The sequence below is a fragment of the Crocodylus siamensis genome, chromosome 3, assembly GCF_052110815.1.
Source record: "Crocodylus siamensis isolate JL-2025a chromosome 3, ASM5211081v1, whole genome shotgun sequence".
NCBI lineage: Eukaryota > Metazoa > Chordata > Crocodylia > Crocodylidae > Crocodylus > Crocodylus siamensis.
The window spans coordinates 4,113,960-4,139,323 of NC_143397.1; the positions used below are offsets into that span (position 1 = coordinate 4,113,960).

At 51.6% G+C, this 25,364-nt stretch overlaps 1 protein-coding gene across 1 annotated transcript; it reads left to right on the top strand.

Annotated features, from left to right (window-relative positions):
- The first annotated feature begins 980 nt into the window (after positions 1 to 980).
- AQP3 (aquaporin 3 (Gill blood group)) lies at positions 981 to 24,789 on the top strand. The gene is made up of 6 exons (XM_090037608.1): positions 981 to 1,378; positions 17,536 to 17,662; positions 18,335 to 18,472; positions 20,289 to 20,407; positions 22,159 to 22,376; positions 23,079 to 24,789. Exons 1-6 carry the CDS (start codon positions 1,271 to 1,273, stop codon positions 23,245 to 23,247), a joined length of 879 nt encoding a protein of 292 aa, XP_089893734.1. The 5' UTR covers positions 981 to 1,270; the 3' UTR covers positions 23,248 to 24,789.
- Positions 24,790 to 25,364: the final 575 nt, after the last annotated feature.

Consider the following 25,364-nt stretch of genomic DNA (forward strand, 5'->3'; position numbering starts at 1 on the left):
TCTGCTGGCACCTCAGGGAAAAGGTCAGCGGTTACATTAAAAAAAGGAGAAAATTGTGGCTTTGTGCAGGGCCCAGCGGGGAAAGGCAGAGCTGGGAAAGCCGGCCAAGGGCTTCCACTCCAAGCCCCGCTCTGCCCGAAGCTGGGATGTGCTGAGCGGGGCGAGGGCACGGGGGCTGGGATTTTGCTCCTGATTTAGGAGACATTAAGCGATGGGGTCTCATCTCCCGACATTCGGAGTAAGCATCTCCTGAGTGTCACATCCTTCCCTCCAGCTTTCTCTCAGCTGCTCCACGAGGTTGTACAAAGGCGCTGCTGAGCGGCAGGGGAGGAATGGGAGAGATGATTCATTTTGCACCTGGATTTGATGCGAGGTGCTGAGATAGGGCAGATGCGAACGGCCCTGGACGCCACGGTGCAAAGCCTCCCCGGGGAGACTCCCACCAGCCGCCCGCCCGGCTCCCAGGGATCTTCCAGGGCTTTTCTTCGTTGCTCTCACAAGAGGGACTGACGTCTTGTTATACTGCCCAGCCCTGCAGCTTCACCGGGGTGGGTAATAAATATGCATTTGGTTCGCTTTGTTGTGGGGGATTTTTTTTTGAACGTGTAAGATTTAAGTTTCGTTTTTTTTCTTTTAAGAGTTTGGCTCTCGCGCCGGAGTTTGGATCCTGGGTTTTGAGCCGAGCCCATTTCTAGCCCCTGTTTCTGACCAGCTTTTTTTGCTGGGGGAACGGCTGAAATCAGCGGCCTGACAGCGGCCTATCCAAACCCGTCTTCCCCGATTGCACTACAAGAGCGATTAAATCTCTGTCAAGCTGCTCCTAAGCCTAGGGCACAACCGAGCTGCAAAGCTGCAGTCTGCTGGGAGAGGGTGGGGGAAGAAGACAAAAATCCTTGTGCTTTGGCATGAACTCTGCAAGCTGCCTGTGCACGCTTATGGGCTGTGTCTGGGGGCTGCTCGGGGGTCCGACGGCCCACTGTGCATGTGCCACCCCGGAGACAAGGCAAGCGGGATGTGTTGCAAAGCAAGGGGCTCGGGGTACTTGCTGGGTAGGTGAGTAATGAAAAGAAAGCCGCCCACTCTGTCCTAGGCAGAAGGGAAAAAAAAAGTTGCAGTTGAAGGGAGAGCCTGGAAAGGGTGGGGTTACGGAGGGGAGGTGTGTCAGGGAGATCTCCACTTATTTATAAGCAAAGCCAGGTCTGCCAGCCACATATCAAGCTGAAAAGGAGTCAGCCCCTCTCTGCCAGAGCAGAGCAAGATCCCAGCCACCATGGGCAGGCAAAAGGAGCTTCTTTCTCGAATCGATGGGCTGCTGAGGATCCGGAGCAAGCTCCTGAGGCAGGCACTGGCCGAATGCCTGGGGACTCTGGTCCTAGTGGTAAGTCCATCTCTTCGGATACTTTGTAAGGGGACAAATTTAGGGCTGAGCTCAGATGCAACGGGGCCCCGGAGCTGGAAGTGGCCAGAGGACCCTGGAACCGTACCCCACAGTGGGGGCTGGCGTAGCAAAACTTTCCCGAGTGCTGTGAAAGCATTTCTCAAAGCCGGGAGTTTCCGAGTGCCTTGCAGCTCGGGGCAAGCGAGTCAGGATTTCGCAGGAGAGCAGAAGCTCAAGGAGCAATTGCTAGAGCATCCGTCGCAGGGCGAGAAGGTGCGCCAGAGCTGGCGCTAAAACACCCCGAGCGTCGCCGACCCTGCGCAGCGAGGAATTCTCTTCCTCCTCTAGGATCATTTTCTTTGCAATACAGGGAGATGGTTTTCAGGGGTCCCGAATGCTTCTTACCCGTGTGGCAGGGCCTGTCTGTCGCCCATCGCAGTTTTCAAAGGAAAAGAGGACAGAAACCCCCCCCTCCCCACCTGTTTCCTGCTGGGATGCCAAGGGCAAAGTGCCGATGAGCTCAGATTTGAGCGTGCAGAGTTAGGCGCTCACATCTTTGCCTCATGGGGCTGGGGAGGAATTTGCTATACGTATCAGAGGGTTTTCTTGGGGGTTTGGATAGGGGTGTGATGGTTTTCCTTCTGGGACTGAAAGCTGGAGGTTCCTGGCTGGAGGGTCTTGCATCTCCACTCAGGGTCACACTGATGGAGGCATACGGGATCCGGAAGGAAAGTTCCCCCGTGGCCAGACAGACTGTGGGGGCTTTTGCCTTCCTCCGTAGCAGGGGGCTCGGCGCTCTGCCTGGCATCTCTCAGGTGTACTTCAGCAAAGCAATTCCTGTCCTAGCTGCAGCAGGACGCTGGCAGTGCCTTGCCCCCCTGCTTTGCCTCTGGCTGGTTATGGGGCTCTCGGGGTTGTGAGTCTGGTTGGTTTGGGGGAGAGTTGTTTGTGCAGTTTTAAGAAGAGACGCTGGTCTAGGATGGCTTTGTTTGGCCTGATCCTGCCTCAAGCAGAGGACGGGATCAGTGCCGTCCTGCAGTCCCCTCCAGCCCTGCTTCCCTCCGCTCCTGCGAGCTGCGTTTTGGTACCTAAAGAAAGGCCCCGATTCGTGGAAAAGCAGAGTGCTCCCGGCTCACGCTGAACTCAGTGGCCGTTTTGGACGGTAGAGCGGGTCGACTCTTTGGGGGGGCCGAGCAGGGGACTCCTGGCTTATCCATGCTGATTTGTCCAGATTTGCTAAAGGAGGGAGGCAGCTGCCGTAGGCGAGTGCAGTTTATCTGGATTGCAGGCTTTCCCGCACGCATCAGTTCATGTTTGTCCAGAAGGTGCTAGATCCGGTTCGAACCTCCTTTGCATCAACCCCGGGCAAGTGCATCTGTCCAAATTGCTCTGGTTCAACCCCTCTCAGATTGGCGGGGAAATTATTCTGTGGCTGGAAGAGGGGGGGAAGCTGGATATAACTGTGCATGCTTCCAGCAAGCTGGCATCAGTGGGAAGACAGGGCAGAGGTGCTACCCAGGGGCCTGATCCAAGACGGAGGCTGTGCTTGAGAGAGACGGTAAAATGCACTGCCCCCCCCAAGAGCAAGCTGCGTATGCCACGGGGCCGGGCTCTGATAGGCAGCAAGCCCAGCTTTAGCCCTAACTATCTGCAAACAAGAGGTGTTGATTTCCTTGGGAGGGATCTTGCGGGAGAAAGGCAGGCAGGTGCTCCTTGAAAGACTGTTTTCTACCTGTGGAGCAGGGACAGAAACCCGAGTGCTACCAGCTGCTCAGACACAGCCCTGGCCAGAAGCCCTCGAAACTCATAAAAGCCTTTTCATTCACTTCAGGGGGTTTTAGATCATGCCACTCCTTGACCACCTCGGGAAAATCTGTGTCACGATAATATGAGTAAATGAATGGCCTTTCAGGTCTTCCTCCAAGGAAAGGGGGCAGCAGGATGGATCCCTTGGGTAACAGCTTCACGGTCCACTGGTTTGGACGTGGGCCTTTGCTGGGGATTAGCAAAAAGTGCTACGGTGCATTTAGAGCTGGGCGCGCACAGGACACCCGACTCCTTCGTAAAGGGCTTGTTGCAATTGCATAAGAGCTGGCGCAGGTCCTCCCAGGAAGGGGTTTGCACTGGAGGGGGGTAGGCAGGTCCCGGGGTCTGGACATGTTTCATGTTACCTTCTGCTCAGGGCGTGGGGAGCCCTGGAGCCCCGGGAATCTGGGGGGAGATCTAGCACCGGTGTAGCCCAGGCTGTTTCTTCCCTCCCTGTCTATTGGATTATAAGCACCATCGGAGGCTGCCCTTAATTACTTGCACCAAGATTTTGTGGCTTTTAAAGAAGAGGCAGGAACTGACCCTCATAGGCTGGTGATTTCCTTCCCGAATCCCCATCTACCTGTCCCCCTCTGCAGTTTGCTCTCAAACCCAGATCACCTCTTGCTGGTTGACCTGGTATTGCAGTGCTTCCCGGACCCGTGCAAAAAAAAAAAAAAAAAAAGTTTGCCTGGGATGTAAGGCTCAAAGACAAAGCTGGTCTAGTCCTTTCTCACCCCCCTGCTTTGAGCAACAGATGGCCTCCCTTAGTGTGAATGCGTGCCGGCACACTTGTGAGTCTGCAGATGTCCAGTGGAGGGCTACAGAAATAATGTGTGTGTGCGCATACGTGGGTGCACGCATGCGTGTGTATGTGTGCATGTATGTGTTTGTAAACCCGGGTTTACTAACTGGGGGATGTTCAGTGGAGGGCTACACTAATAATGTGTGTGCGTGGGTGTGCACACGTGTGTGCATGCATATGTGTGTGTGCGTGTGTGCACGTATGTGTTTGTAAACCCGGGCTTACTAACTGGAGGATGTTCAGTGGAGGGCTACACTAATAATGTGTGTGTGTGGGTGTGCACATGTGTGTGCATGCACGTGTGTGTGCGCGTGTGCATGTATGTGTTTGTAAACCCAGGTTTACTAACTGGGGGACGTTAAGGAGAGGGCTACACTAATAATGTGTGTGTGTGTGGGTGTGCACACGTGTGTGCATGCATGTGTGTGTGCGCATGCATGTACATGTTTGTAACCCCAGGTTTACTAACTGGTCCTCATTTATAAGGCTGAGAGTTAGATGAACTTGCCCCCGTCTATCCTAAAATTAGTACTGAGAATAAGTTTAGGGAAAAATCTGCCTAGATGTCAATGGGAGCGGGATCATACTCTTACCCTGGGCAGCTGCTTTCGAATTGCTCTTTGGAATATATGCGGTTTATGACACCCCTGGAAAGTGGCACAAACTCCGAATCTTTAATCAAGATCCCCCCTGCTTTGCTGCTATAATCATCAGGACACTCTGCCTCTTATATGCCTAAAACAATTGCAAACCCCTTCAGTGATCTGCCTCATCTGCAACAAATAGGCATGTGCCTGGTACAAAAATCTGGACAGGGACACAGAACTTGAACATTAAAAGCCCCTAGCTTCATAAATAATCAGGGAACTCATTTAGCAAAAGAAGCCAAGAGGTGTAATTCCCTCAACCGTCTAATTTCCTAATTTTCTAACTTTAATATTCTGGTCAAGGGAAGAATGGCACAACCAGAGCTCAGGGAAGCTGTAAGCCATGTCTAGGTTCCCTAATAATAATAATAATAATAATAATAATAATAATAATAATAAAAATGCTTCTGTACTTTATGCACTAATAGGATATTCTGCCTTTAAATTTTCTGACACTCTTCCTTATTTTCTTGCTTTCCTCTTTGCATCAAGAGTGACCCTTACTGGCAGTAATAAAGTGGTGCAAACATTGGATAGATTTTTTGTATGTCATATGGACTCATAGTAGAGCTGATATCTTTTATTAGACCAACAAGATTTTTGCAAAAAATAATTGCCATATAGTTAGAGCAGAGGTTTTCAGCCTGTGGTTTGTGGACCCCCGAGGGCCTGCAGGCTGTGTCTAAGGGGTCCGTGAAGAATGACGATGATCCGTGGGACGTATGTGAGCACCCACACTTCCAATGCCAAGAGGTCTGCCCCTCCATTTGCACTTTTTAAAGGATCTGCACATGAAAAAAAAAAAAGATTGAAAACCTCCAAGTTAAAGCAGCTACTTCAAGACATGCCAGAAGCATGGCTATTTTTTAAACCCAGATTAAAAGAAAAAAAAGTCTTGTCTGTTTTATTGCTGGAACTGATTGCGGTTTTAAATACCAGAGCTAGTGAAAATGTCAGCCTTTGTATCCTTGAGAGGCGTATCTAGCTGTTATGAAAGTCTGCCTTTCTAATTGATTTGAGCATGTTGGATTAACGAGGGTTCACTGGCATATACATACCCGGAGGGAACAAAGAGGCGTGTAGAACTGGACTCCCTTGATCTTTCTTCAAACAGGACTGTCTTGATAAAAGACCACGCTGTGACAGCTTGCAAGCAGCAGGGAGAAGAGCGAATCTCCTGTAGTTGGCCAGCAGTATAGGGCCTATGGATCACAGTAAAGCGGTGTTGATTCCACCCATTACAGCCCGTCCTACACTTAGACACCAGGCAACTCCTGACAATGGAGGAGCTCCGTACAGGACCTGCTCGGCAGGCCTGCAAAGCAGAGACCCGGCTGCCTTGGGTTTCTCTTGCAAAAAAGGAAGTCGTTTAGTGATGCAGCAGGGACAGCCCGCTCCCCCTGCTTTCAGGATCTCAGCGCCTCTCACGTGCATGGCTGAGACCCCCAGCCCTCCCCTGGAGGCGGGGAAGCATGCTTTCTCTCATTGCAAGCAGGCCGCGAAGGTCCAAAGAAACCAGCTGCTGCCGTCTGGCCCCCTCGCTGTTTCCCTCAAGCACAACCCAGGCCTCAGTGGCTTGACCAAAACCTCTTGCAGGAAAGCCTGTGGCTGAGCTCGCAACAGGAATGAAGTCTCCCCAGCCTGGAAGGCGTTTGCTTGAGATCCCTGCTGAACGAGCGATCTCGCTTCAGGAAGGGAGGAGGACATAAATAGCCTTTTTGATAACACAGGCTGTTGCTGTCCAGCACGGCTCTCTGCAGACCTCCAGCACGAGATTTGTGCCGCTGCACGGGCTCTGGGTAAACCTTTCAACCGTGCAGAAACCGTGGGCTTGTCGGTGAGCGTGATGCAGGCAGAGCCGTTGCAAATCCCCTCGGGACCTGCAAATCCGTCCTCTTTGCAGCCCTGCTGGAGGAGAGATCAGGGCGATCCAATGGCTCGGGTGATCTGTCGATCGATGCGCATTTGAACTTTGAAGAGACGCGTTCACTTCTGAGCAAGGGGCAGAAAAGTGCACCTGGGACTCGCGTCATCGGAGAATGCCCCGGGTGCAGGGGTGGCTGCTTCAGGCCCTGCGTACGTGCTGCTTGAGCTGATCCAAAAGCTGCCCTGGAACAGGTTGGGTCTGCGTTTGCCCCGGAGCAACCCTCTTCGTGGGGCTGGGAGTAGCTTAGGGCGAAAGGAAGCTGTGAAGGGAGCAATCCGCCATCCAAGGCGTCCTTTGCATTGCGTTCAGCTGGCTTCAGCTGTGAGGCTGATGCAGGAGGCATTCGGCTACGAAGCAGCAGGCCTGTCCCCTCCCAGCCTCATGCCTTTCACAGCCCAGGGTTTGAATCCTGCCTGCCATCGCCCTCAGTCGCACGACCAGAACAGCTCAGCCCCGCGGCCCGAGACGTGCAGTTTCCCAAGCAGTAGGCTGTATGATCCAGGTGGTTTTTCATAGAATCAGGGAATCACAGAAAATGAGGGTTGAGGGGAGCTCAGGAGTCACATCTAGTCCAAGCCCCTGCTCCAAGCAGGACCAGCCCCCGCTACATCATCCCCGCCAAGGCTTTGTCTACCCTGGGCTTAAACACCTCCAAGGATGGGGACTGCACCGCTGCTCTGGGGAGCCTGTCTCCGTGCTTCAACACCCTCCTCGTGAGAGTTTCTCCTAATATCCAACCTCAACTCCCCTTGCTGCAGCTGGAGCCCACTGCTCCTTGTCCTGTCGTCTGCCCCCACTGAGACCAGCCCCGCTCCATCCTCGTTGCAGCACGTAGTTGAAGGCTGCTATCAAATCCCCTCTCCGTCTTCTCTTTTCCAGATTAAACAAGCCCAGTCCCCTCAGCCTCTGCTCACAAGTCATTTTCCTCCAAGCCAGCCTGACAGCAGCCAGCTCCGCGTGCCCTGCTGCGACGAGGCTCGTTGCCTAAGCCCGCTGTATCTGGCGGCCGAGGAGGGGAGTCATTACCGGGGCAATCACGTTCCTCCTGAGTCCTGACCGTGGGGCAGCACTTTCCCCATCAGCCAGCTCTGGGGACTGTCTGTCCAAGTTCAAGGACAGACACGTGCAGGCTTGTTTTGTGCTGCCGCTGAAAGGCATCAACAGGGGGAAGAAAGGCTAAGGCTGGCGGTTATACAAAGCAACAGCAGCCCTCCTTGGGTGTGCAAACAGTCCCTTTTCTCCAGACTTGTTTAGAAACATATGAAATGTCTCCCTCACTGTTTGCTCACGTCCTTCGTTTCCCAGCGTCCTTTGTCACCTTTCTTAAGTAGCCCTGGATCTTTCCAGTCTGTCTCAGGCCTTTCTTTCATCACAACGCCGTGTGTTTTATACCTGGGGGTAGCTCAGCAATATGAGATGCCCGTGTTTAGACAAGACACGTGAGTTTCTGTGTAAAGCAAGAAACAAGAATTGCTATGGGTGGTATTTTTATGGGACCTACTGCATGGTTGGGCTAGGCACCGGCAGGCTTTGGGGTATCATGGCCGCCTTCCTCAGGTCTCTGGGAGAGAAGCAGATACTTCTGACTTAGCGGCCTTAGCTCAGCTGCGTCTGCTTTTCTGGAGGCTGGAGGAAGGGCACCAGGGCCCCCAAAAGCTTGTCTGTCTCTATCCCAACCCCAGTAAAAGGTCTCACCCACAACAGCTCTTGCCCCTTGCACATTTCTTGGACCATCGCAGCAACAACATCCCTTCAACACTTTGCAAAGCAAAGGAGGAGAGAGTTGGCGGGAGTACGGACCTGACTTCTCCTGGTTTATCAAACTTAGGGTAAACTGAAGTGCCAGGGGAAACAAGCCACCAGCGCTTGCTTCTGGTGCTATTGGGTTAAAAACATGCACAAAGGTGCTCTCTTGTCTTCAGAGGCTGGGCAGCGTACCGCAGCATGCAAGCCCCGCACTTCGGGAGTCGGCCCTTGGTGCATCTACAGCACGAGACTGAACCGGGTGCCGAGGAGCTCTGAAAGCCGCAGCCCGCCGACATCCGTGGAAAGCTCTCGCCGCCTGGAAACAATCCCATGTTTCCACATGGGCAGGTCCCCGCATTCAGAGACTCAGCAGACACCTGTTGGGCCTCATTGTAATGCTCTGCAGCCGAGTCCTTTATTACAGTCTCTTTATTTGAGGTCGTAACGGTAAGACCGCAGGGCTTCCACATACCAGAAGGGGCATAAAATACAATCGCCAGCCCTGTGGGAGCCCTGGTCCGGTGGCGTTTCCTTAAGGGATTTCTACCAAGTGTGACTTCTGATTGCTATCTCAAGTGTGCTGGAGCTAGCCAGAGGCACAGAAGTAGGTCTCCATAGTCCTTGTGGCAGAAAGCCACCTTGGTTTCTCCCCAAAATCTCTGCCCTGTGACAATGAGATTAAGATGGGCCCAGCACAGAGGAGTCACACCTCAGCCGGTCTCTTTAGGTAACCTGAGCTGGCTGCAGTCCTGAGGGGGGGGACCTGCTCCCTCTGCCTAGGTGACTGGCATCAGCCACTGGGGTGAGGGGCATCTACCTGGTGGGCTGGAATCTGCCCGGCAACTGGTGATGTATTTCAAATTGGTTGGCCGACAGCCAACTGGAGCTGGCCTCCATTGGACCAGGTAAATGAGGTCACAGGGGCTATATAAGTTAGGACTGCCCAGGAGGAGGGGGCAGCAGCCATGTGGGGGACTCAGGGGAGCTTTACCATCTGAAACGGGCTCTCTTTCCCATAACTCATGAGCTAGGAAACGCCTGCCTCTGGAGGGGAAACTTCACCGGCCTTTGGAAGATGCTTGTGAGTTAGCTACTCGAGATCTGGTTAGATATCTAGCTGGCAGTAACTCAGATGTGTGATCAAAAGGCTACCTCAGCCAGGCTGTTTGCTCTTTAGGATTTCTAGGATATTGCTTAATCTTGTACCCTATTTTCACCCCACCCCTGTAACCAATAAAGTTCTCCTTTGTGACCGGTGGAGGAGACTTGTTGAGGGGTGGGTCTAAATTATGCCTAAGAGACCCTTTATGTCTGCGGACTAAGGGAGACTTTCCTTTTTGCCCCCAACTTGGGGAAGTGCCCCAAGTGCCTGTACTGGGTCGAGTACCCGTAGGACTTTAGGCCTGTGTTTCCCCGAGGACACTGGGCTAAGACAGTCCCTTCTCAGGGTGGTGGCAGCTACGTTACCCCCAGGCTAGCGAGTGTGCTCCAGGAAGGGGGTTGGCCGGACGTGAGGCGCCCCTAGGGAGACATTCGGAGCCTGGCAGGTAGTCGGGTGCAGGGAGGTGGGGGGCTTAACACAGGAGCACCCCCTACTGGCCCGCCACAGTCCTTACATTACACATCCCCTCTATCAGCCACCCTTGCTTGTGCCTGGCTAAATTGGAAGTGCCTATGAAAAGGACAGCTAATTGCATGTACAGCCTGGTAAAGGCGTATGGATTACCAAACTACAAAGGCTTTCATTTTACCTATGCCATGGAAACACTTAATTTGGCTAGGGTAGACGTCAAGATGTGTGAGTTTGTTTTCTTTTTTAATTCACTTGCTGACGAAGGACCCCCAACACTCAAAACACTCATTGTAGCCCCCCCCATCAGTCGCGATATCCTCTTAAAACAATTCCAGTATTTTTTTTTGGATGAAAACTGTTGTGATCTTACTGTTGCTTTTCTGGTCTCTGAATCATAAAGTTATAAGCAGCTCATTTTTTCTGTAACCCGAAAGGACAGAAACTCCCATTTTTCAAAAAGCGAAAGGCCTGGGCAGATGCCATATTTACACTGGTATCAATGACTTGTATGGTAGTATAGAAGAATAGCAGAGATCCAACGGAAACCCCTATGGTAGGGTAACTTTACCCAGTACACTGGGGAAGGTTACATCTGTCCTAGCTTGGGGTATCTGTTTGCTCAAGACCATGATGAGATGCTGTAATGGATGCATGCAATTACAAATAGCTGCTCATCTTGATTTTAAAGTGGTGCAACTAAATCAACGTATGTAACACTAGTTCAAATGCATCCTCCATCCAAATCTTACGGAGAGGATGGTGAGCAAAGAATTTCACAGACATAGACATTAGGGCTGGAAGAGACCTTGGAAGATCAGCCAATCAAGCCCCAAATGTGCAGGGGTTTGGAGAAGTAATGGACGCTGGCAGTTGCCCAAGGTGGTAGTAAAGGCCGGACAACTTTCCTTCCCCTGATTCATGCAACCGACAGTTGTAATTATGCTCCCGCTACACGCTATGGACTCTTGTTGGAGTCCAAGTCATGGTGAGCTCAGTCTAAGAGCATGACTGGGAGACAATAGATGATGCAGTTTTAGGAGCAGAATTTTATTGGGTATATTTACATATAGTCATTATGATGTGCGTCTCTCTATGCATATACCAACCTGCACAAAATCACCACCTTCATTACATCTGTGCAGTGACCTATTCTCTCTTTAAACGACTTAACGGTTTGGTTGTACTTTCTGTGGTAGGACTGTCCACGCTGCATCTCTCACCACCCCACCACTTGGCTATCTGGAGGCAGCTTGATGCTGATTTAGGCGGGGTGAGGATCTGGCCCGCCTTTCATATCAGAGCCAACTATGCAACAAGGAAATGTTCACTGACTCAGCTACAGGGAATGCAATTGGGAACCAGTCCAAGAGGCTGAACACCCCTAAGAGGCGAGTGCGTGTGTAGAGGAAGGTGCTAGGGTCAACATACTGCCTTGTCTGCTGGGGACTGGGCAGAATTAGGCCCTGCACACCACCCTGCTGCCTTCTCTTCCATGCTGCAAGGGTCCAGTTTTCCTCCAGTCTCACACCAGTGTAATGCCCCAAAGCTGTAACTGAACTGAGCCATATGGGAGCTCACCAGACATATGAAGTCTTGCCAGGTTTGGGGGGATTTGGGAGGCAACGGCACATTGCACAATGGCAAGTTTGAAATTCCTCCAGGTTAAGGGAAGAGCTACGGGAGGAAACACGGGGAAAATCTATGGGCTAATCTGCAGGTTCTTGAAGCACAAGACTACATACTGACCTAATCAGAATAAGCTACGGGGAATAAAAAGGCATTCATGGCATTACAGCTTTTCCATGGTCTCCAGCTGAACTGGGGGATCTAAGAAAGGGGCACAGCAGCCAGCTGCAGCCTTCAACCAGCAGCATCCCAGAGCTCCTCCGGCCCACAGACCACTATCCCATGCTCCTTATTCACGTGGGCACCAATGACACGGCTCGGCGCACCCCCAGCCAGGTCATGAGGCGCTACAGGGAGTTGGGAGCGGGGCTTAGGGGTCTGGGAGCTCAGGTGGTGTTTTCCTCGATCCTCCCAGTCTCGGGCTATGGGCTGAGGAGGGAGAGGAGGATCCACGCAGTGAACCAAAGACTGCGGCGCTGGTGTCATTGGGAAGGCTTTGGCTTCCACGACCACAGCCTGCTCTTTGGCGAGAGAGGCAGCGAGCTGCTGGGAAGAGCTGGCCTCCACCTCTCTCCCCTGGGGAGGAGGCTCTTCGCAGCCAGACGGGCTGACCTGCTCCACCGGGCTTTAAACTAAGCCCGCTGGGGGATGGGGGGACTACTGCCACGGCTGGCCCGCTGAGCAACCCTTGCAAAGCCAGCAGACCAAGGCACTTAAGGGAGCCCACCCCTGCCTCAGCCCTGGCACAATCTGTGGGCAAGGCAAGAGCCCCCAAGGGCACACTCGCCTGCCTGTACACTAATGCCAGGAGCCTGGGCAACAAGCAGGACGAGCTCGTTCTCCTGCTCAGTGCAAAGAAATACGATGTCATTGGGATAACGGAGACCTGGTGGGACTCCACCCATGACTGGACCACGGGTATCGAGGGCTATACCCTGTACAGGAGGGATCGTGTTGACAAAAGGGGCGGGGGTGTAGCTCTCTATGTGAAGGAAAGCTACATGTCCCTGCAAGCTGATGTTGGCGACCGGCATGGACAGCTAGAGACCCTCTGGGTAAAAATTCGTGGGGAATTCGGCACAGGGGACACAACGGTGGGAGTCTACTACAGACCTCCCACTCAAAGTCCTGAGCTTGACCAGGAGTTTGCCTGGGAACTGACTGAGGCCGCTTGCTTCAGGACCTTGGTGGTCATGGGTGACTTCAAATACCCGGACATCTCCTGGGAAGATCACTCAGCAAAATCCAAGCGGTCTCAAAGCTTCCTCTCGTGCGTGGATGACCACTACCCGACTCAAGAAGTCTATGGGCCAACGAGAGGCAAAGCGCTGCTCGACCTGGTACTGGCTACGGGGGACGACCTAATCGGCGACCTAGTGATCGATGGGAAGCTGGGTGACAGCGACCACGAGCTGATCACCTTCACCATCTGCCGTAAAGCTGGCAAGTCAGTCATCAACACAGAAGTCCTTGACTTCAGAAAAGCCGACTTTGACAAGGTCAAGAGGCTAGTCGGTCAGGCCCTCAGGGACCGTGACCCCAGGGAGATGGGAGTTCAAGAAGAGTGGTTGCTTCTCAAGGGAGTGATCCTCAGTGCACAAGCTAAATCTATGCCAACACGGAGGAAAGGCAGCAAGAAGGCACAGCAGCCCCCCTGGCTCTCCAGGGACCTAGCGGACCTCTGCGGCTAAAAACGAAAGCCTACAAAGAATGGAGAACGGGATTCACCTCCAAGGAGGATTATTCTGCGCTGGTCCAGTCCTCCAGGGAGCAAACCAGGAAAGCCAAGGCTGCAGCTGAACTCCAACTAGCTTCGAGCATCAAGGACAACAAAAAGTCCTTTTTCAGATATGTGGGGAGCCGGAGGAAAAGCAAGGGCAATGTTGGACCCCTGCTAAACCAGATGGGGCAACTGACAACTGATGCCCAGGAAAAAGCCAACCTATTAAATAGGTACTTTGCGTCAGTCTTTCATCAGTCACACGGGATGCCCATGCCTGCTATGGGACAGGGAGATCTGGGTGATGGGGATCCCCTACCCTCCATAAATGCTGACCTCGTGAAGGAACACCTTGAGAAGCTGGATACCTTCAAGTCAGCCGGCCCCGACAACCTGCACCCCAGGGTACTCAAGGAGCTGGCGAGCGTCATAGCCCAGCCTCTGGCATGGGTCTTCGAGAGCTCCTGGCGCTCTGGTGTAGTGCCCGAAGACTGGAAGAAGGCCAATGTGGTGCCGATCTTCAAGAAAGGGAGGAGAGTGGATCCGGCTCACTACAGGCCCATTAGCCTGACTTCTATCCTGGGGAAGATCTTAGAAAAGTTTATTAAGGAGGCCATCCTTGAGGGACTGGCCCAGGCCAACATCCTAAGGGATAGCCAGCACGGGTTTGTTGCGGGTAGGTCTTGCTTGACCAATCTCATTTCCTTCTACGACCAGGTGACCTATCACCTGGACAAGGGAGAAGAGATTGATGTCATATATCTTGATTTCAAAAAAGCTTGATCTGGTATCCCATGATCACCTCTTGGCCAAACTGCCCAGTTGTGGCCTTGGCTCCACCACGATCCACTGGCTGGGAAACTGGTTCCGTGGTCGGGCCCAGAGGGTTGTGATTGATGGCAGTCACTCATCGTGGTGCCCTGTGACCAGTGGGGTCCCTCAAGGCTCTGTCCTTGGAGCAATACTGTTCAACATCTTCATTAACGATGTGGACATTGGAGTTAGGAGTGGACTGGCCAAATTTGCCGATGACACCAAACTTTGGGGCAAAGCATCCACGCCAGAAGACAGGCGGGTGATCCAGGCTGACCTGGACAAGCTCAGCAAATGGGCCGACGAGAACCTGATGGTGTTTAACACCGAAAAACGCAAGGTCCTCCACCTTGGGAGGAAAAACCTGCAGCACCCTTATAGGCTCGGCAGTGCTACGTTGGATAGCACTACAGAAGAAAGAGACTTGGGGTCATCATTGACCACAAGATGAACATGAGCCTGCAATGCGATGCTGTGGCTAGTAAAGCGACCAAAACGCTGGCGTGCATCCATAGATGCTTCTCGAGCAAATCCCGGGACGTCATTCTCCCCTTGTACTCGGCCTTGGTGAGGCCGCAGCTGGAGTCCTGCGTCCAGTTTTGAGCTCCACAATTCAAAAAGGATGTGGAGAAGCTTGAGAGAGTCCAGAGGAGAGCCACACGCATGATCAGAGGTCAGGAAAACAGATCTTACGATGACAGGCTGAGAGCCATGGGACTCTTTAGCCTGGAAAAGCGCAGGCTCAGGGGTGATCTGATGGCCACCTATAAGTTTATCAGGGGTGACCACCAGGATCTGGGGGAACGTCTGTTCACCAGAGCGCCCCGAGGGATGACGAGGTCGAACGGTCACAGACTCCTGCAAGACCGTTTCAGGCTGGACATAAGGAAGAATTTCTTTCCTGTCCGAGCCCCCCAGGTCTGGAACAGTCTGCCAGCGGAGGTGGTTCAAGCACCTACACTGAACACCTTCAAGAGTAAATTGGATGCTTATCTTGCTGGGATCCTATGACCCCAGCTGACTTCCTGCCCTTTGGGCGGGGGGCTGGACTCGATGATCTCCCGAGGTCCCTTCCAGCCCTGATGTCTATGAAATGTATGACATCTCGGAGGCCATTAAAGTGTGAGAAGGGAAAGGAAAGGGCTCCTGCTCAGTATATCAGTGCTGCTTGCTCTCAAGACTCTCCTGAGCCCATTTCACAGCTACACCCTTGCTTCATGAGGCAGCCACACATCCAAAAGCTCCAGCACTCCAGGAGAATCGGTGTCAGTGGTGCAGGGTCTATGACACACAGTTCCGGTTCCACCTACCCGCGGGGGATCTCAGTCCCGACATCGAGTGGTCTGTTGCTGTGTTACAGAGGCTCCTTTGTTTCCTTATCTGCCTCCTAGCCCCGTGTTGTTGGTCATGTGGGTGCGGGGAGACACGGGCATGATGTTGTCCATCCAGTGAGTCAGCCCGCAGCCCCATCTGATCATTCCCGCCTCCGTGGATAAGGTGCAGAGTTTACTTTATTGCTAATCCACCAACTGCCACTTGCATGGGCGGGGATGGGATACCCGGGTTGGAATTGCGGTCCTGTGGCTTGGCTCTCAGGGCTGAAAATGAGGGGTGTTTTTAGCCAAACTAGGGAACAGGAAGTGGCATATAGCTGTGCACAGAGGTGCACGCTGTGTATGCAAGAGGGGATGCCCGCTGAGCGCCGCCTCCAGATAGCCAAGTAGTGGGGTGGTGAGAGGTGCAGCATGGCGAGTCCTACAGAAAGTACAACCAAACCGTTAAGTCATTTAAAGAGATGCCCGGAGAAGAGAAGAGGCAGTTCCCATGCTGTGGCCAGCTAGAGTCATCACGCAGCTGCTCAGAGCCGGTGGCGATGGAGCCATAGAAACACACAGGCAGAGATGAGGACTGATAAAATGGTAATGTAGAGTCTAGATCAGCGGTTCCCAGTCTGCGGTAGGGGTACCACCAGTGGTACACAGACAACCTGTCAGTGGTGCGCAATAATGGATTTATTATAATTACTTATATATGACAAAAATTCGCTGGTGATACTTAAGGCTGAACTGAAAACATTGCTGGTGGTACGTAAGCTCGTCTCGTTTTCAGTTGGCGGTGCGCAGTCTGTCAGAGTTTGGGAACCGCTGGCTTAGAGGATGGATGTCTGGGATGGTTTGGACCGGGATGATCCTGTCTCAGGCAGGGGGCTGGACTAAATCAGTCATTTTCAGCCTGAGGTCCATGAACCCTTGGGGCCCCACCGATTATGTCTAAGGAGCCCACTAAAAGATGATGATGATCAATCAAAAGTATGTGAATCCCCACGCTTAACATTCAAAGGGGTCTGCACCTCCATTCAAAAATTTTGTAGGGGTCTCCGCAAATGAAAAAAGGGTGAAAACCCCTGGACTAGATGACTTCTGGAGGTCCTGGCTTCTCTATGACTCATTAGGGGACCAGCCTTCAATCCTGGTTCTGAAGTTTGGGAAGTCAGACATAGGATGGGGGCTGTGGAGCCCACCTCTCGGATGAGGAGGCAGCCCTGGGTTACACGGGGGTGAGGAGAGAGAATCAGACACAAGTCTGGGAGAGACAGCATCGTTTGCAACAGGCTGCCTGGCTAGTGAGTAGGAAGCATAGCTGTTAGCCGTGGCCTGGGAAGGAGGGCTTGCCTTGAGCAAACATCCTTGAAGTTGTAGCACGTGTCTTTTTTCGGCTAGGAGCAAACAAGTCTTATCACTCTGCGCAAACAACTTGTGGCTCCCGAAGTCCTGTGCAAGCCCCACCCCGGGAAGAAAAGGCCAAAGTGGTTAGGTAAACAGCAACTCCCTACCAGCCTGGAGGCGGGTGTTATTGGTGAGGTGTCAGGAATGCCGCTGTCGGTAGCCAGGCTAGTAGCGGTGCCTGGCAAAATGAAGCATTAAGCTTGCCGGTGCATGTGCAAGACGCAGCTTCTCGTGTGCCGAGCTTGGCCCTTGTGTTTCAGCCATTGCAGAGGCCCTTCCACCAGCACCTCTCACACCACCCCAGCCTTGCCCTGATGATGTTTGTGGTCCAACCTCCAGCTGGGTAGGAGCTTCATAAATCACAATCCCGAGAACAAGCTTCAGAAGTATCAGCTGCATGGATTGCCTTGCACCGACACCCCATGGAGAAAAGACCTGGTTTTGAAAGGGGTCATGGCTCCGGGTGGGACAGGTGGTGCTAGCCTAGGGGCAATACGTGCACTGTATGATCAGCTTCTGCTTTCCCAGCACAAGAACTGCAAGGTTTAGACACTGGTCCAAAAGGAGATGTAGGATAATGAGCCTGGGGCTAGCATTGCTTGTGCTGCTGCTGCAACAATCGTAAGTGGAAATAAGGGAGTAGGATGCCTGAATCTCCCACTGGAAGAGTCCCATGGAGATCTGGGTGCATGATGTGGACATGTAAGCCATTTACCCATGGCAGAAAACCCAGAGGATGATATCGTTCCCTTTTTCCCCTTCTTTCAGATGTTTGGCTGTGGCTCCGTCGCTCAGATTGTGCTCAGCAGAGGGACCCACGGAGGCTTCCTGACGGTCAACCTGGCCTTCGGCTTTGCCGTGACTCTTGGCATCCTCATCGCAGGACAGGTGTCAGGTACGGGGGTTTCCACTTCCCAGCTTCGCAGCAGCGGGTCTAAGCCCTTGGTTGGCTCCAGGAGACAGTCAAGCAAAGACTATCGTGGGCTAGAAGTCAATGGCCCCTGGTCACTGTCTATCACTTTAATAAGTGATACAATGCCACGATGATGATGATGATATAAGGGGAGGGGTGAAGACAGACAGATTCGTGTATTCAGGAGTGGACAGGTATACAGACTGACTCGTTCTTGGTGGGAACCTCCCTGCATTGTAGAGATTTGGGACGGATAAGACCTGCTAGAGTATCCCAGCCTGCCTCTGGCATCCGGTTCCCTATAGTACATTTTCAAGGGCTTTATCCAATGTAGTTTTAGATGAATTGAGTGCTGGATGACCTCTCAGATACCCCTCCAGGCGGGTGGGTGGACTGGCCCATCCCTTCCAACAAACAGCGTTACACATCCGTCCCACAACAGGCTGCCGAAGCATCGGTCGCATGTCAGTCGTGTAGAGCGGTGTGTGGACCCTCTGCCCAGGAGGAAATCTGGCCCCATGGGGTGGTGTTACATACACGGCCCCAGAACGCCCTACAATTGTGCTGCTTCCTAAAAGTCCCCAAAACTGTTGGCCTTCCCGCGCAGAGCGAATCCTGTACGCGAAACGCGCTGACGATAACTCTCTTTCACAGGCGGCCACTTGAACCCAGCGGTAACTTTTGCCATGTGCTTCTTGGCTCGTGAGCCCTGGATTAAGCTGCCGGTTTATGCGCTTGCACAAACCCTGGGGGCTTTCCTAGGAGCAGGCATCGTCTTCGGCCTGTACTATGGTAAGTGGGCACAGGGCTTGGCTTGGCTTTTGACTGTTCTTGAGTTTCCTCTGGGGTGGCTCTAACTTTCCCAGGGCAATTTTGAGATCAAGCCTCCCCAGACCAGAGTTAGGACCCATAACTCATCACTACGTGCGCTACTCATAGCCGTAGAGTGCTACTCATAGGTAGCGCTGTAACCCACTTGTATAATGCAAGGCATAGGACTTCCCTGTTCGAAGTAAAGCTGATCATTTAGGAAGGCATCTTCTTTTGACTTGGATGCTCCATCACAAGAAATCTCTCTCTCAACTTCTGGTCAATTCTTTCAGAGGCTAATTGCCCTCACTGCTAAAAAAAAAGGGTGCTCGTTTCTGCTCTGAGTTCGTCCAGCTTTGATTTCAGCCACTGGAGTTTATGCCTGTATCTGTTAGGGTGACCTTTGTTCCCTTGTCTCTGAGTTTTGCTGCAATTAATAGGTCAGCAGTATAACACCCATCAGAGATCAGCAGAAATCTCATTCCTGGCCTCTGTCGCTCTCAGCTCCTGTTCAGAGTACGCAGGGCAACAGTCAGCATGTAATATAGTTAACGCCTTTCCTTTTACACGGCCAAGGAGAAGCAGGAACAAAGATTAGCAGTAGGGCAGCAGATCACTGTGCTACGGAAACAAGCTAAAGCAATCAGTATTGTGCAGAATTTATGATCCTCCTTCTCCGATTTAGCAAGGCAGTGGGTTTCAGTCAGGACCAGGTGGCTGATAAGGCCTGTAAGTAACCTGTGTATAACAACAATCTTTTGTCAGCTGTGCTTAATGAACTTCAGCAAAATCAGTCTCAGTAATCAACGGGACTTTTTATTCAAGATCAGCAGGGACCCTTTGAGCCAGACTTTGTCCTCTGATACATGTGCACCCAATTACCTTCCAAGTCAACAGGCACTTCTGTCTGAGAAGAGAGACTCTGGTCTGCGATCACCTCCAAATCCAGCTGGAAGGAGCTGATCTGAAATGTGGGAACTGTTGTATCATTATGGGACGCTCATACTAAGACGTCTTGGTATGGTGTCTGAATGATTTATGGTCTCAACGGACTCGGCTGAGTATATGCAGATTGCAGTTTAGTGGGGACGTGGTTTAGTGGTTACTATGCATTTAGGTAGGACTTGTCTAACCCAGTACTAAATAAATGCACAATAACCAGAGTTACTGCACGGTAGCGCCAGCAAACGCCTTTTCAGTGACGCTACTGCATGGTAGCTTAATAATACCATGCAGTAGCACATTAGCACTGTTGGTGCTGCAACGTGCTACTGTGCAGTATTATTCGGCTACTGCGCAGTTAGCATCTCGTGTAGACGTGCCCAGTTTGGAGTAAAACATGGAGCCCTTGTAGCTCACGATTGCTGAGTGCCTGTTTGTACGCGGCAGCTTGGTCTGTTATTGTTGGTCTATGAAGGGCATCTGTATCTTGCCTTTTGCTTGATTTCAGGCCAACATGGCTAACTACCTCTGTCTAGTTTTATGGGGCCTGATGAGATTCAGGATGGGCACTCCACCAAAGTCACAGAAAAACAGGGCTGGTGGGGATCATAGCTCTTCCAGCCCCATCTAACACCTCCCAGCCAAGTGTTTGTCCAGCGATGGAGATTTTACAGCTTTTCTTGGTCGTCTTTTCCATTGCTTGAATGTCCTTAGCTTTTTAGGCTAGACAACTTCTTAGAAGTGTGTTAGAAGACGAAGCATCTGAACACGTGCATCCTTTCTTATGCCGCTGTACTCTTGCATGGCCAGGCTGAACACATTTGACTGACCTCCCACCCCTTATTTTCCACTCTAGACGCCATCTGGGCTTTTGGCCAAAACAAGCTGTTGGTATCAGGACAGAATGCCACTGCCGGCATTTTTGCCACATATCCCTCTGAGCATCTGGATGTAGTGAATGGATTTTTTGACCAGGTAAGAGCTAGGGAGAGGGAGGAACATTTTTAAAGGACAATCATGGGCTTCTCATCTGATCGGGTTGTAGGAAATAATTTCTGGTTCAGGATGAAACTTGAGTTTCCTGGAACTGACTTTGGTGGTGTTCAGTGGGTTAGACGTCAAGAATGCACCGGTCAGTACAGGCAACAGTGGGTGGTCTTAGACCTGGAGGCAGACAAAGAGTTGTGTGCCCCGAGGAGTACTCACAAGTCACTCCAGACACTAATGCTGAGACCCCTACTCAGTCCACAAGCCCCAGAAGGTGCTTAATGAGTGTTGGCAAGCAGCACTTTGATGTGATTCCTCTTCTGAAAAGTGGCATCTTCACATAAACAGTGCCGCCACTGCTGGACCCTCCCAACAGATCCAGTGTCTCGGGGCACGTCTTCACTGCACACTTACCTGGGTTAAGCTAGCCTGGGTGTGAGCAGCCACTGCAAGTGACAGTGGCCTCACTGGTGCTGCACGTACCTGCGTGCAAAACTGAGCTTTGGGGGGGAGGTTATATCTCATGGGACCTTGCGCAGGAGCAAGGAGAGCCTTTCCATCGCTTCCTAATGAGGGTTGGGATAACATTTCTGGGCACAGCCAGGAATTGTGGGAAGGCACTGGAGGACTCTCAGCACTTAGAGGGTTTATCTTGTGTCCTCACTGCACAGTAGCCAGGCTCGCAGCTTAAGTGAACGCAGCATCCCAACTCGAGTCTATGAGCTGGGACAGGCGAGGAAGCGTGGATTGGATGCTCCACGTTCAGGTGGATGATTTGCTTGAGGGCAGCAGCAAGAGCAAGACCTGAGTAAAAGTCCTGTTTCTCTCTGCCGAAAAGATTTATGCTCCTTCATTCCCAGCAGGGCGAGGTCTAGCCACACTTGGCCTGATTCAGAGCCCACTGAAGTCCGTGGGAGCTAGGGGTGTTTGTCAGTCCCCCTGCAGTTTTGGCACTTAAATACCTCAGTCAGTCTGGTCCTAAGGGAGTTAGGAGTCCCAGCCCCGCCAATTAGGCATTTGCCATTACTTTTCTTTACCCGTGATCTCCAAATAAGTCTGGCACCTCTGTGCATCTCATGGTCCTCTTCAAAACTGAGCATCTGGTCTGCACACTCCCCTTGCTGACCTGCAAGACATCCTCCTTGTCCTCCCTCCCCCTGCCTGGGCGACTATGACTTCCTTTGTGCCCTTTACACATGAGGACTGCTGGGGTGAGAGCCTCCTCCTCTGCACCCTCCTGTGCCCCTGCGGCAGCCTTGGTCATGGATGCACAGGGTTGAATGTCAGCTGGAAACACCCTTTCCCACTGTTACTGATGCAAGGCGAAGAATAGCACCAGGGGATTCATCCCAATGGTGCAGCAGTCGCCCTTCCATGTTGCAAAAGGAGATTGGATCGCCGTCACTGCAGGCTGGTAGAGGACTGTTTGATGTCCTCCTTGCTGTACCACTTCTCTGCTGCCTGTTGCTGCTGATAATGCAGCTTTACACTGATGACAGCCGCCAGTCCCACGTGTCTCTAGCACTGAGTAGCCTTGTTGAGAAAGGGGCAGGTTTTGCTCCTGATGTTCCCTGAAGGCTATTGCTCACTTCTTGCCAGGGTTGGGCTTGCTCTTCTGGCTGCGATCCCATGCGGTGCTATAGTATTCCCCAGTTTGGATGCTGTTCATGTCTGGCAGTGGAACGTGGTAGCTAGAAGGCTTTGCTAAAACATGGATCTTTCCCTCTCTGTCCCGACAGTTCATTGGCACTGCAGCCCTGATTGTATGCATCTTGGCTATTGTGGATCCCTACAACAACCCTGTCCCACGTGGCCTGGAGGCTTTCACCGTCGGCTTTGTGGTCCTCGTTATTGGGACCTCCATGGGCTTCAACTCTGGCTACGCCGTCAACCCAGCTAGGGACTTTGGGCCTCGCCTGTTCACTTCCATTGCTGGCTGGGGCTCCGAAGTATTCACGTAAGTCTTTTCTGCATTAAGCATGTGTTGCATAGATTGGATTATGGTCACCATGTGTCTTGATCCCACAATAACTCCCCCAAGCAGGTGTGACTTCTGGAAGTCAGTTTTGGAGCAGCTCTGGGTCACTTTAATACCTTTAAAAAGATGCAGATTGCTGAGACACAGCCAAGGCTGAGCTGTTTCTGGAGCTCGGAGCTGGTACTCTGGCCTTACAACCAAAGAGGAAGTCTAGGAGGAGGCATGAGAAATGCAGGCGTTCCCCAAACTTAAACTTCAAGACTCAGTGGTGGCTTTTATTGAGCATTGGACAGGAAGAAAAGGGTCAGGGCAAAGTTTGGATTATTTCCCAGGGGATAATCCTGATGTGGGCAGAACAACACTAACAGCCACCCACGCGGATGCATGCGTGCTTTCTGTTAGGAAATCTCTCTTCTCTTATGAGGCTCCAGAAAGGCCCAGGAGAGCCGTGCTGCTGTTGAAGCTTCCTGCATCGCTGTTGGCCCTCGTGGCCAAAGTTTCCAGATGTGCCCATGTGATTTTGGTGCCTGCAGTCCCGTCTTCACTGAGACACGTGGAAAGCACTGCCCCATTGAAAATCCACGTATACACTCCAAGATGACTGGAGCTTGGGTTATCCCAGCCCCAGAGGTGGATCCTATAGTATCTAGACCTCATCTTCCAATGTCTTGTGTTTTTCAGTACTGGGAAGCATTGGTGGTGGGTGCCAATTATTGCCCCTTTCCTTGGGGCCATCGGAGGAGTGATGGTTTACCAGCTGATGATCGGGTGCCACGACGAGTGTCCTCCACCAGCCACGGAGCAGGAAACCGTCAAACTGTCCAATGTGAAGCACAAGGAAAGGGTCTGAGGAGGCCTCTGCCCCTGCTGGGTGGATATGGACACTTTACAGAGGACTGCAGTGGGCAAAGAAGAGGGAGGAAGGAAGAAGACAGCTTTAAGAACAATAACGAGAGTTTCTTTTCCCTTCTCGAGATAGTCTGTCCTAATTTCGTTGCCTATCCCTGGTGCATTTGCTTTAGAGGTTTGCCTGTGTGCCTTTGCCAAGCATTGCAGTGCCATATAGTCTTATTTTGGTAAAGGGGTGGGAGGGTGGGAGGGGAAGAGCTGAACGGCTAGCGCACAGGCCTAGGAAACAGGCAGCCGCGTTTCTCGCCAGGCTGTGCTTCCGGCTTCTTGCATGACCCCCCCCCCCGCAAGCATTTCACTTCTCTGGGCCTGTTTCTGTCTTCTTTGCAGTGGGGAGGGGGGTAGCGTACCTTTGGCACAAGCGTTTTGAGACTGTGGGATGAAAAAGGACCAAATAAAGACCGCGTGGCAGTCGGATCACGTTCATTCCTGGTGTAACTCTGCTGAAGTCCATGACATTATACCAGGGGCAAACGTGACCCTTTCCATTTCCAGAAGACCTACGAGCAATTGGTCTTTTCTTAGGGTTAAGCAATGTTAGACAGGATCAGTAACTGTGCACTGGACTTTCATTTTACAGTAGAATAAAATGGCTACAGGAGTCCTTCCCTTGAATATTTCATCCGCAGCCGTTCTTGGTCCCACCGTGCCACTGAAGATGATATTTAGGGAGACGCTGATTCACCGAAGGCTTACCTGGGAAACAAGCCTGGCCGAATGCTTTCGTGTTTCTGATTCATTGGAGAGGCTTATGCAGCAATCCAGGCGTTGTATATAAAGTGTGAATTGCTACCAGCCCCGGTCCACTGAAAACATGGTCTTTGACGCTTGATCAACTTGAGTTTGTTTGTAAACTTTACTTTAGCTTTTTATATATATTATACGTAAGGGTGTGCATGTATGTGTGTATATATGCACATACACATACCCTTATGCTATACATATGTTACTTAAAATACCAAGTCAGGGAAGAGTTAATTTAAGGATGATCTATGGGAACTGTCTATTCGCTGACTGCTTTGCCCTTCTATTTTGTTCTCAAAGCACAAGCATATTGGTAGAGATATCCCTGGGCCCATACTATTCAAACATCTTTGATATCCTTGGCACCATGCTGTAGGGGCATCTTGATTTCTGAGACATTGTGGTATTAAGAGCGTCTTTGATAACCTATGCTGCCCGGGAGTGTCCAGTTCCTGTCGTGTCATGTAGTGAAGGCATCCTGAATGCCCATGGTGTTAGATGTATTCTGGTTCCCAAGATGCCATATTCTTTGAGTATATTTGATAGCAATTGTGCCAAGTTGCTAAAGAATCTCAGGTCCCCCATGGCATCACACCATGAAAAACCCTTTTGATACTTGTTCCTATAATGCACGTATTCCTTCAAATATGTAACTTGTATGCAGTACACATTTCCAGTTAGTGAAAGTATGTATCCTTTCTTGCCTTTTTTAAAAAAAAAATAAATGTCAATACCAGAATTGTCAGTGGTGGTGCTGGTATTATTTTGTTTTTATCCATTTCCAGGAAACTTTCGTGCTTGAAAAGTCATCTGTGACCATAATCTGCCCCTTTAAATACTCTCATGGTCTGGACGTGTTTCCACCAGCGTATGGAAGTAGTGGGCTGGTGCTCTTAAATGTGGGTAACTTTGCCAAATCCAGTGTTACCCCAGAAAAATCAGGGCTTAAATGCTACTAAATGGTAGCCTACCAAAAAGTGTTATCTGTCTCTGTCCCTCCTTGGAGGTTTTTAATCCTTGAGTAGACAAAGCCCTGGCTGGGATGATGTAGTTGGGGCCGGTCCTGCTTGGAGCAGGGGGTTGCACTGGATGCGACCTCCTGAGCTCCCTTGCTACCCTCGTTCTCTATGATCTCAGATAGTCTTGTGGCAAGGAGTAGTAATAGATATGTACTGTTTGGGCTACCCTGAATCATGTACATTGAATGGGGTATTTGCTCATCTATCAGTCATCCACATCTCTGGAGAATCTATAAAAGGAAGGGGGCATAAATACACTTGGGAAAATGTGAGTGCTGCCTTCGCTCCTAACTCC

Excerpts from the sequence above, each read along its gene's own strand:
- AQP3 (XM_090037608.1), top strand. The coding sequence starts at position 1,271 with ATGGGCAGGCAAAAGGAGCTTCTTTCTCGAATCGATGGGCTGCTGAGG. Across the intron at positions 1,379-17,535 it reads TGGGGACTCTGGTCCTAGTG|ATGTTTGGCTGTGGCTCCGT; the intron begins GTAAGTCCATCT and ends CCCTTCTTTCAG. Across the intron at positions 22,377-23,078 it reads TGGGGCTCCGAAGTATTCAC|TACTGGGAAGCATTGGTGGT; the intron begins GTAAGTCTTTTC and ends TGTGTTTTTCAG.